This window comes from Eurytemora carolleeae, unplaced genomic scaffold (genome assembly GCF_000591075.1).
Source record: "Eurytemora carolleeae unplaced genomic scaffold, Eaff_2.0 scaffold779, whole genome shotgun sequence".
NCBI lineage: Eukaryota > Metazoa > Arthropoda > Copepoda > Calanoida > Temoridae > Eurytemora > Eurytemora carolleeae.
The window spans coordinates 113,975-126,187 of NW_019396862.1; the positions used below are offsets into that span (position 1 = coordinate 113,975).

Below are 12,213 nucleotides of genomic sequence, written 5' to 3' on the forward strand. Positions count from 1 at the left end.
TGGTTAAGCCTACTTATATAAACCAAAGTAATTTTTTTCCATCGGACGATGGTAATGATCAAAAGTTCCGACCTGCAACAAACTCAAGTTTTCTATTCCCTATATCTTTGCAACCTGATGGTGTAAACCTTTGATATTTCAAACTTAAATTGATTGATTTCTAACCGATTTCAAAGTTTGAAATTTCGTCAACGACGTTGAGTTGCAAAGAAATAGAGATTAGAAAATCAGAGTTCGTGGCAAAGGTTCAATTCCTTTCTGACCAGATTTTAACCGTTAGACCGAGAGGGTCACCAGGTTTAAGATCATGCCCGGAGGTCATGCAGTCATGACCGCGGTCATAAATATAAATTCACATAAATATTTTCAATGCAATTTATAGGAATACAAAATTAAAATTAAAAAAAGATTTTAGAAATCTTAAAATAAAGACATTTGCCGGCTCTAGATCCAGCTCTAGACCAGTTTTTCATAAAACTTCATAGATACTTTTTAAAGTCTTTTTAAGTTTTTATTCTCACACGCATGAATTTTTAATAAATTTGATATTAATTAATTCTATTGTTTAGGGACAACCTTTACGCGCGCACAGTGCCGGTCACAACGCGCACTCCCAGACCTGAGGAGAGGAACGGAGTTGATTATACATTCTTATCCAGGTATATAAATAGGCTTTAAAGGAACTGTGACCGTAGTTTAAAGAAAAATGAAAAGCTAAAGAACCACATTTAATTGTCCGAGCTGAGCCAACCTTTGCAGTCCTACTTTGGACTGTACCGCCAATTTACAATTACTAAAGCGGCAGAGGAATGTCAAATTAAATACTGATTATTCGCTTCTCCTTTTTTCCAGCAAGGATGAAATTGTCTGAGATCTAAGATTGTATATTCACTAAAAATTACGTCGTCTGTTTCACAAAAAAATAATAAATAATTACACTACACATTGTCAAACTTGTAGACGTTTTCATTTTGTAATTTTAATGTTGTCCTCGCTTTAAATGTATAATAATTTTTATTCCTTCGTTAATGTACATTTGTCTAAAAATAATGAATATATTGAAAACATAAATAGTTCTACTCTAGTTGTACTAAACAAGATTAATGGTGGCCATGATTAAGATGATTGTTCTTGATTCTAATGAAAGAAAGAATGAATAAATGATATAATTGATTACGATGAAAAATACTCTGATGTTGAAAAAGACGTAGAGAGTAATGATCTTTAAAGATAAATGATAAACATGAAAGAAACTGTTGACAGTAATGATAATGATAATTATAATAACAATAATTATTATTTTAATATCAATTTTATACTAAATCATGATAATGATAATAAAGAATGAAAACAATAATAATAATTATACAGGGAAGAGTTTGGAGCATTAGAGAAGTCTGGTGATCTACTAGAAAGTGGAGAATACGACGGTAAATATTTTATTATTTGATATTGTAAAACAAGGTCATGTGGCGAATTATCTGTACCAAATTCTTCTATAGAGCTTCTATCTCCCTATTTAACAAACTTTTCTAATTTCTTACACTATAACCCATCCCCCCCCCTATCATCTCTTACTGAAAGATCATAATATGCTAGAAACCCTTTACCAAACTTAGGAGCTAATATCAACGGATTATCTTTAGTGTGGAATATAACGTTGTTCCTGAAATTTTATCCATTAACTGAGTTTAACCGAAGAAATTTAGTAAAAAAAAAATTGACGGACAATTTATTCTAAACGAAGACGATTAAGGTTCATGGAGTACGTATGTTCAGTGTACACTGTACACAATGTTGAGTTGAGAGTACATTTGTACAGCGGCGATGAGAAACCATGGCGGTCGAATTGAATTCTCGGAAAACTGAATCAGCTCAATTTTTGTTATATATTCATTCAGTTTAGTTTGATAAGTTGCCGCGTATGTGTAATAGTAAACCCAGTGTATATTTAATATAGATATTACGTAAAGAATTAAATTTTAAAGGATAAAATGAACTCTTTACCACATTGGTTTGGAAAGAACAAAAAGAGGAAGAAGATTGAAAACCTGTCTCCTCCAATCTTAGATTACATTCCGAGTATAGGACACAAGGATGTTACGTCCATTCAGGAGTATAGGTTTAAGGACGCCAAGTCCTACTCATCAGAAATCAACGATGCTGCAACTAACAATTACCCACTAGGACTTGAGTACGTATCATCTTATTCTCCAGGACGTCAGGACACATATTATAGAGCTTCGGTGCAGGATTTGCTGGGACTTGAGGCATTGACGCGTCCTATTTCAGGGTGTGTCGATGAAGAAAAATGTTATATATCTTTTAAATCAATTTAAATAATATTGTAAGTTAAAATAATTTCAATTTAAAGTTTCTGAAATTTAATTTATAATTTTCAGATTTTTGTGTCAGAAATTGATAGAAATCTTTTGACTGAGTTTTCCTGTAGTTTTCAAATGATATTATTTCATTGTTATTTTACCTTTTCCATTCTTCAAATAGAACTGCACCCCTCCCCTCTCTTCTCCCATAGACTTATCTTTAACTCCCCTCACCTTCCCTTTCTGAACTCTTTCGACTCTTCCATAAACTCCCCCTCCTTCCCTTAAACACTTTTCTTTAACTCCCCCTCACCTTCCCTTCCTGAACTCTTTATATAAGCTTCCCCCCTTCATTCTAGAAACCCTTTTTAAACTTCTATTATCTCTTCTGTTATTTCTTTTTATACCTACCACTGCCCTCTAACCTCCCCCCCCCTTATTTCGTTTTAAAACCTTCTGTATTGTATCATACCCTTCCAGTTCCGCCTTTATTTTTCTTAAAACTCTGAATTCTAAGATTGAGCAACTATTCTCTTGGAACTGAGCTTACTGAAGAGAATATGTATGTGAACGGACAGGTCTATCCCAGCTTCAATCCCTTCAAACAGGGGTTTATATTTTACAAAGCTATTTGACTAAAAGGCCAATTTACTTTTTTCAATTGGAAATTATTGAAGTTATTTGAAATGTCCTCTCGAGTAAATCTTCATTTTCTCCTCAAAACATGTTGACCTAGTAAAGTCTCTCAAAAGACATTTCTAAGTAACTGATTCCCTTGGGAACTGTAATTTCCCTGCCTTGCAACATTAGCCTTAAACTTGATAAAACTACAAACAAATTCTGTGCTTTTTCTACTTCGTCAGATTTTTTCACGAGTTTTAACCCAAGGAAAGGTTTGTTTTCTTTATGTGTTGAATTGAAAGATTCTATATTTTTTTTTAAAATCTTGTTTATATTTATTTTGTGTGAGTAGGTCCCCCGGGGCCATTTCACAGAATATTTTCAACACAGAGACGACAGGTACAAACAATTCGTCACAACATCTAAACATTGGCAGATATTTGATGTAACATCTAACTTTGAGAAATTCCATTTGCAGACCTGAAAGCATCACTGGAAGTTTGATGGAAGGCGTGAAAACATTTTCCAATACTCCCTGTACACCTGACGTTTTGTTGAAAAGAACCTCTACATTTATCCATCCTATTCGAGGGATAAACGAGAAAATAAAGAATGAGAATTCAAAATGTGATCAATCAGAAAATCAGCTTTTATCTTGTCAGAGTGCAGACCTGTCTCAAAACTATATTTCATCCTACAAGGAGTTAGAGTTGAAAACTTCAGCTGGATTAAGTTTCCTGGATCATGAAGGATCAAGTTTCCTGAATAATAAAGGAACAAGTTTCCAGGACAACAGAGGATTAGATTTCCAGAACAATGGAGGACAAGGTTGTCAAAATAATGCAGGATCAGTTATCAAGGATAATAGAGGATTAGATTTCCAAGAAAATGGAGGATTTATTTTCCATAATATTAGAGGATCAGATTTCAACAATAAAAGAAGATCAGATTTCCAGAAAAGTGGAGGATCAAGTTTCCCGAAAAGAGGATTAGATTTCCAAGAAAGTGGAGGATCAAGTTCCCAAGTTAATCGAGGATCAGGGTTCCAGAATACTAGATTCTTAAGCTCCCATCTGAATGAAGGTTCAGATATCCATAAAGATCCCAATTTAGGATCCTTTGATGATATAGGATCTCCAAACACAGTTGGGCTTCCCTCGCCTCAAACAGGAAATTAAACATATTTTGCTAATTCCTGGCATAATATTTCAATACCAGTACTATTATATTTTATTACGTTTCAAGTTTTAAACTGAAAAATTCTATTTTTTTTTATAAAACTAATTTTATTTAATTTTTCCTATTTTGTTGATTCACCATGCACACTACACACAGTTCTCCTTTAGCCAATATATCCATTGTTTTTGACCTAATCTATTTAAGAGGACTAACATATATCACAAAATGTTAAGGCTATAGAATAATGTCTATCTATTGTGATATGTTTAATAAGAACATACCTAGGAATATATTATAATGTTAGAATGGCGCATTCATCAAGGAACAATATATAATGAATTGTCCCCTCCTCCCCCTGTATACATTATGCAAACAAACTCTAATTACAAGAAAACAAAACAATATTTTCAAATCCCAAACAAATTATAATTTTTTGAAATTTTTGGACATTGAAAATATTAAAAGTAGACTCCTCTTCTTAGGAAACATACTTATGAATTTACTTCTTCTCACATGCATAGATAAGAATTTATTTTAAGATCTGGATCAAGTGTAAGACCAAAATCTCTCCAGGTTGAAACACCATCAAGTAACAACAACTATGATGAGATTGCTCCAATGCAAGAATTTCTTCTAATGCAAGTCGACCAACCTTCTTCTCGATCCAGTAGCCACGCTTCTCTTACAAACCCATCAAAATCAAACTTTGATAATGGCAGTCTGAGAGATTCAACTTCAACGGTAGATTCAATTCAGAATCAGAATTCAGATTCAGAACATCTTGGGTCAGATAATATCCAGTCTGTATCCTTGCATCAGGACCAACCAGGTTAATGTAAAGAAAAGTTTCAGGTTTACATTTGCTGTCAGAAGTAATTCTCCTTACACAGAATTTAATAATTTTTCAAGAAAATATATACCCTTGTTAACTTTATAAACTATAAGAAAATATATACCCCTGTTAACTTTATAAACTAAAAGAAAGAATGTTGACTTCAATTCATTTTTTTCTGTCATAGTTAAGCTAATGGCAAAACATAAACTTTATATTGATAACAAAAACCAGAATATGTTCGAGGTATTATTGATGAGTTACATCCAGATTTTCATAAAGATTTGTTAATTTTTATTTACCAGTTTAAATTATGAAATTAGCCTATTTTTATTTTTCTGTGGTTAAAGTAGTACTAGATATATAAAAGGTGTTAAAATTATCTTATTGAGATAAGAAGTAAAATTTGTATTCTGTAAAAATACCAACTCTCATTATTTCTTATCTTTTCCTTTGTGTACAGGTGGCAGTAGTAAATTTATGTTTAAGTGAATATTTTTATTCCAACAAATTGCACTTTGAGTGCAATATCAAGACTTCAGATTATCCATGAAACAATCACTCTAGAATTTAAAATTTGAGAAGTTGAGTAAACCATAGATCTTGAAATTTCATCCGTTAAACTCAGTTAAAAATTCAGGAACATGTCAGTGCAAACTTTTCAGTGATACATAACACAAGCAATTCCTAGTAAATTAATAAATTGTTTTAAAAAAAAGAAGAGCTTAACTGATAATTTTACCTGAAGTAATTTTGTATGTGGTTACAACTAGTCTTCCAAAGGGCGTTTTCAATGTTATAGAATCAAGTTTTTTTAACCAATGCTTAGGATTCAAGTTCTTACAAAAAATCATTTATTTTTAGTGGCAAATTATTGGTTTAATCCTCAATTGTCAATCAATTATCAGAAAATAAAGATTTTATTGTTAAATTAAAGAAATTGTTAAATTTATAAGAATCATTTATAAAATTTTATCAAACTTAAGGAATCCTAAGCAGTTGTTTAACTTTAATTGAGGGAAAATGTTAAATTTGAAACATCACATTTTAAGGAACTGAAAACGTAATTTCAAGAAACCCCTCCATGAAAGATGGCAATGTCTGATTTACAACGGTGCCCTTCAAACTTTGTCTGATCTGATCTAGTATGAATTAGATATCCATGTTTTTGTTTCTTAAAACTGTTTATTTTCGTTTATGGTCTCTAAAAAGCAATGGAGAAATTGTAAGCATTAAACAGTTACCGGTCAGAAAAACGATCTTATCCACAATTTAATCAGCTAAAGGTGTTAAGGTACCGTTGTAAATCGTGCATAGCCATCTTTGCATGTAGGGTTACATGAAATTACACTTACAGTCCTTATAAACTTATTATTTGTAGGAAATCACTATGGGACCCCGCGACCCACCGGAGACTCCTCTCTAAGACCTGAAGTAGCCCCCGGTCAGCACCCGAGTAGTGAAGGCAAGCGGCGCAGGAACCGGTCAAACGTAGAGGCCATGGCCGCCAAGCATATGGAGGCGGAACAAGAGAATAACGGTAAGAAATAATATTTTTTTGTGATTTGTGATGCAAGTATCATCAATGATTCACAACGTTGTCCTAAGTAACTTAAACTTAGGGTCAATATCAAAGATTTGTTTAATCTTATCTGATAATGAACAAATTTAATCTTATCTGATAATCAACAAATTTCGGTCATACTTTCATAGGCAAGACGTAAAGAGGTAAAGTGGTAAAGTGGTAAAGTGGTAAAGTGGTAAAGTGGTAAAGTGGTAAAGTGGTAAAGTGGTAAAGAGGTAAAAAGGTAAAATGCGTGCCAAATGCAGAATAGTTTCAACTATTTAGAAAGCTTAATGCATCCATTTTACGATTTATGCAACACTGTCCTTGTTAGTAAACAGAAGGAACCGGTTCTCTCGGACGGAATAATAATAATAAACTTGAGTAAAATCTTATTTTTCATCCGAGAACTTCAAACTAACGTCATGAATTATAAATTTTCTAAAATGGCAGGAAATAGTTTTTATTTGACAATTTCAAATCATTTATAAACCTGGAAGAAAGAAACATTTCAACTGTTTTCATTTTTCATTTGAAAATATAATTTCTCTTTTTCCAATTCAAATTATTTGAATGTTTTCAGAAAAAAAATAAAAGAACATTAATTTCTTATTTTATCTTTTAAGCTTAGAATATTTACCGGTTTATTGCATATCCAAACTACTTTTAATATATTTCGTCTTTAACAAATTAATGTTTATCATCAAAAAACATTTTTCATAAAAAGTCGTAGTGCCATTTCTTTTTTTTAATTTCAAGAGCTATTTATGAAAAATCGCCATATTTGATTTCTTATGAGCATTACATTAAATGTTGTATTTATTTACCCCTGTATCTAATACATGATATCTGATAGAGCTTATTAGATTTAGGAGAAGAGGACTGCTGTAATTTATCGTCGATATACATATACAGTAGCATGCTAATAGCAATATGTATTATTCAGTCTACTTACAATAAAACCTGATCTGATAATTTTTAAGGCATATATTTAACAAGCAAATATTTTGCAAGACCAATTTAGGAAAATCAAATCTTGTATGGAGAGTATGTTTTTGAAAAAAAATTGTTCCTTGATTTTTTCGACTTTTTTTCTTTTAAGACAAGAATTTAAAAGTTTTACCATCTTTCGCTTGTCTGTTTTCTGTTTGTTTGTTTGTGTCAAATAAACGTCAAAACAGCAGAACCGATTGGGACCAAATTTTTTTTGGGATATCGCGTGACCCCAGGGAAGGTTTATTGATGATCAAATTTTCTAAAATTAGCCGATAGCAACATTCGATTTACATAAAATTTTGAAATCCACGATTTTTTTGAAAATTCGCAATTTTTTATTTTTTTTTTTTCAATGTATATAAAGAGAACACAATTGAAACAGAAGATGGGCTCGAAGCTCTTATTATATATCGTTTTAATTAAATTCAAACTTGCTTAAATATAATACGAAAGATGTGTGTTGGGAATCTAATGAGTTTTTATTTTATCTAAAAAATTATTTCTTCATTTTGTTTTTTTCCATGTTTCATATCTTTAAATTTTAATAATTTCAATAAAAATGGGGGGATGGGGGACGGAAATTGAAAGAAATGTCCCAGAATATATTTGTAAGGGACGGTAATAAAGAAAAATGACCCAGAATATGTTTAAAGAGGAGCGGAAAGGGGTACCCCTGAAAATGTTTTCAGGGGAGCAGATAGGGCCCAGGTGTAATGCCCATGGAAATGTTTCTAGGGGAGCGGATGGAATTTGTAAAATAGTTTGAACCTAGAACTTGTAGGATTGATTTATCTCATTTCTAGTTTACACTCTAGCTTTGTCAGATTGTATATACAGGAACAGTTTCTTACGCTCTACATTCAGGGTTATCCATAAAGGATAAGACTTGAAAGACGGAATTGTACGGAATTCATACTTTCTGTTTCAATATATTTCCTATTCTCTGCAACATTAAACATGTTTCTTTATCTACAAAATCAGTTAAAGAAACCACTAAACGACTAGATGTAATTTTACCCCGGGATTATCTTATTATGTAAGTTTCAGGGTCGTCTTCACAGTCTTATATTTTGTGGGTAACCCTTCAGGAGTCTAAAACTTGATACTTCTTTATCATTCTTTTCNCACTCATCCACTCACTTAATCTTACACTCATCTTCACTAGCTCACTTTCTCGCATTTTAATGGAATATTCACCCCCCCCCCTTCCAATTTGAAAGGGGCCTTTTAGAATGAGAAATGTTGAGTAAGATTTATGAAGAAGGAAGTTTTGTTTTTGTGTCGGGATTTAAAGTGAAGCATTCGTACTATTCAATAGATTCACACCGCATCTATCTTCATCTTTATATTTTCCTACAGTTTATTTGGATATTTTCTATACTATTTGGATATTTTGGATATTTTCTATACTATCTGGATATTTTGGATATTTTCTATACTATCTGGATATTTTCCAGAATATCTGGATATTTTATATACTGTCTGGATATTTTCCAGAATATCTGGATATTTTCTATACTATCTGGATATTTTCCAGACTATCTGGACATTTTCTATACTATTATCTGGATATTTTCTATATTATCTGGATATTTTCTATATTATCTGGATATTTTCCAGAATATCTGGATATTTTATTTAATATCTGGATATTTTCAATATTATCTGGATATTTTCTATACTATCTGGATATTTTCTATAATCCCGATCAGTTAATTAATCTGGAGATTAGCAACAGGAGGAAAACAAGCATTATTTAATCTGGAGATTAAGAAAAAGAGGAGATCAAGCGTTAATCTCGATATCCACCATTCTAAAGTTTTCAGCTCTGGATATTTTCCATATTATCTGGATATTTTCTATACTATCTGGATATTTTCTATACTATCCTTATTTTTATCTTCTTTTCTCCTCGCAGATATTCTCATTTCCGAGTGATTAATCTTTTGCTATCTTCATGCATACTTTCATAAACACCATTTTAGGGGTTCAAAGCCCTCCCTCTCACAATAATAAATATTTATCAGCCTTGAAAGGAAGTTTATGTCCAGTTCAGTTCGAAATCTTTTTTCATCCAACCTTTTTTACCTAATCATCGTAAATTAAAGAATGTTCTGATCAGTTTTGGGTATTTTCTGACTGTCGTAGGGGTTGTGGTAAGGGGCCCTAACTCAAATTTTGGCCCGAAACCTTGGGTGATTAATAATATTTTTTTTTTTAAATCACGAGACCTACCCTGAAGAAGGGGCCTTACCCACCTATAGAATACATGGGCAGATTGTAATTGGGGAATAAAGTATTGCTCTTCAGAGTTCTGATAATTTTAGCAAACTTGAAAACTAAGTGTTTAATAGCCGCAGCGCTCGGCCCCCTAGACTATCCTAGCCCCAGCGCTTGGCCCAGATATAATCCCAACCTAATCTAACCCACGATATAGGAACATATGAGCATATTCATATTGTAAGGATATTGGTTATTGGGACCATAGGATAGTTAGATATCACTTATCACGTGACCTAATGGTTGGATTTGATAGTTAGGGCCTCACCACTATTCTGCTATAAGGATTGAACACAGTGCTGATATACATTAGCATGTTTTTATTTCTTGAGAGGTTTTATCAAGAGGCTCGAAAAAACGCTGAATTTATATGATAGCAAATTGTAAGTTGGACAAAAGTTTTTTTCGTTTTCTGTTATTTTGCAAAATATCATAAAGGCAAAGTTATAGAAATTAATGATAATGATTATTAATTATAATAATTCTTTAAGAATGTTGACCACTTGAAACCAAAAACAAGTGTTAAAAACATGAAGGAAAAACTAATGCCCATCACTAGTTGTGGTATGCAGACAAGAACATATATAAGAAATATTAAGAAAGGATTTGAGTAGAGAGGGGTGGGGAAAAGTCCATGAGTTAAAAAGGATTTTCTCCGAGTAGAACTTTAAATGGTTTGGGGGTTGGTTAGGGGAGGAGAAAGTGAGTTTTGTAGAAGGGGAGAGGGAAGGAAGAATTGAATTATTTGTTGTATAAGTGACGTCAATAGCTTTAATTTCAACTCGGAATTTTAAATTTAATTTATCAAAGAATGAATAGATATTAAGAGCATCTCCGTGTATAAGAGATTTATTATATATCGTTTTAATTAAATTCAAACTTGCCTAATTACTCACTTTCTCAATCTACTTAAACATTTAATTTATATAAATCATCAAGATGGATTTGAGTTTAATTTTATACCCTCAACACACCTAGGAACCTTTCAAAATTAAAAGATACTAATTTAACCAGTATTTGTTTCGTATTTTGGCGTCAAAACTTGGAAAGACTGATTTTGAATATCCTCAAACTATTATAGTTTATCTGAACAAATATAAATGAAGCTACAATTATGACCCCCTCCCCCTTTCTTCAGTAATGCTCGTGTAATCAATTCCTTAGAGAAGACTTTTTAGTAATTCCGTTCTCTCCTGGTATCTTCAACCCTTCCCGCTTATCTTGAACACTTCCTTACATTTAATTTTAGTTTGTTTCTTTAACTTCCATGTACTCACTCACCTTCCACTTATCCATTCACTTAATCTTAAACTCATCTTCACTCATCCACTCACTTAATCTTACACTCATCTTCACTCATCCACTCACTTAATCTTACACTCATCTTCACTAGCTCACTTTCTCGCATCCACTCATTTAATCTTACACTCATCTTCACTCATCCTGCACTCACTTTCTCTCATCCACTCATTTAATCTTACACTCATCTACTCACTTTCTCTCATCTACTCACTTTTTCTCACCCACTCACTTTCCCTCATCCCCTCACTTTCTTTTATCCACTCACTTCCTCTAATCCACTTATTTCATCCACATAACTTCTCTCATCCACTCACTTCCTCTCATCCACTTATCTCATCTACATAACATCTCTCATCCACATAACTTCTCTCATCCACTGTCATCATCTCATCCACTGTGTTCCTCTCATCCACTCGAACTGTCCTTCAAAAACTTTATAACCGACCCTTCCTTATTTTACTTGCACCAGTCACTTCTCATGTTGACTCACTGCGCTGAAACCACCACTTCCTCGGACCCCTCTCACTCCCTCTGACCCATTCACCCCTTCTTACTTCCCTCCATTCCCAAAGTTTCTGCACACTGCACCAAATTTACTGTCCATTACCCACTTACTCACTTCACTTTTTCAATTAAATCTTCTTTTTTACGTAGTGTAAAAAAATCCATAATAGTCTGCAATTCTTTATATTAAAGAATTTGTCCCAGTAACCCCCCCCCCACAAATATACAACTTATGGGGGGAAAAATTATAAAAGGGGGGGGGATGATTTTTCGTGATAATATACAGTGCCTGTCCCCCCATTCATCTTTGGTTTGTACAACGCCACTACCTATATGTTTGTGGTAGGACGGAGTGGGTTAGGGCGGATCATGAAAATGTCCCGCCCACGATCCAGGTCTTATCTATCATAGATCTTAAGTAGACAATAACCTATACCTATATGTATATTACAAGCACAAGTAGCTTCAACTACTGTACATTATTTTTCTATCACAGATCTAAGTAAACAATAACCTATACTTATATGAATATTGCAAGCACAAGTAGCTTCAACTACTGTACATTATTTTTTTATCACAGATCTAAGTAAACAATAACCTATACCTATATG

General features: G+C 32.8%; 2 protein-coding genes across 11 annotated transcripts in view; both read left to right on the plus strand.

The window, feature by feature from the left end:
• Window positions 1–12,213, plus strand: part of LOC111709496 (membrane-associated guanylate kinase, WW and PDZ domain-containing protein 3) — a 104,314-nt gene that overhangs the window by 58,997 nt on the left and 33,104 nt on the right. For all 9 annotated transcript variants that reach the window (XM_023483173.1, XM_023483175.1, XM_023483171.1 and 6 more), the window contains 3 exons: window positions 570–659; window positions 1,372–1,430; window positions 6,338–6,496. In XM_023483173.1, coding sequence (XP_023338941.1) covers window positions 570–659; window positions 1,372–1,430; window positions 6,338–6,496 — 308 coding nt within the window. The remainder of the gene's footprint in view (window positions 1–569; window positions 660–1,371; window positions 1,431–6,337; window positions 6,497–12,213) is intronic.
• Window positions 1,883–4,469, plus strand: LOC111709497 (uncharacterized). Of its 2 annotated transcripts, none has more exons than XM_023483178.1 (5): window positions 1,883–2,293; window positions 2,842–2,932; window positions 3,298–3,344; window positions 3,424–4,115; window positions 4,410–4,469. In XM_023483178.1, exons 1-5 carry the CDS (start codon window positions 1,995–1,997, stop codon window positions 4,457–4,459), a joined length of 1,179 nt encoding a protein of 392 aa, XP_023338946.1. In that variant the 5' UTR covers window positions 1,883–1,994; the 3' UTR covers window positions 4,460–4,469. The 2 variants fall into 2 exon arrangements, with proteins under 2 accessions (XP_023338946.1, XP_023338947.1); XM_023483179.1 differs by having other exon boundaries at window positions 1,890–2,293; window positions 2,842–2,902.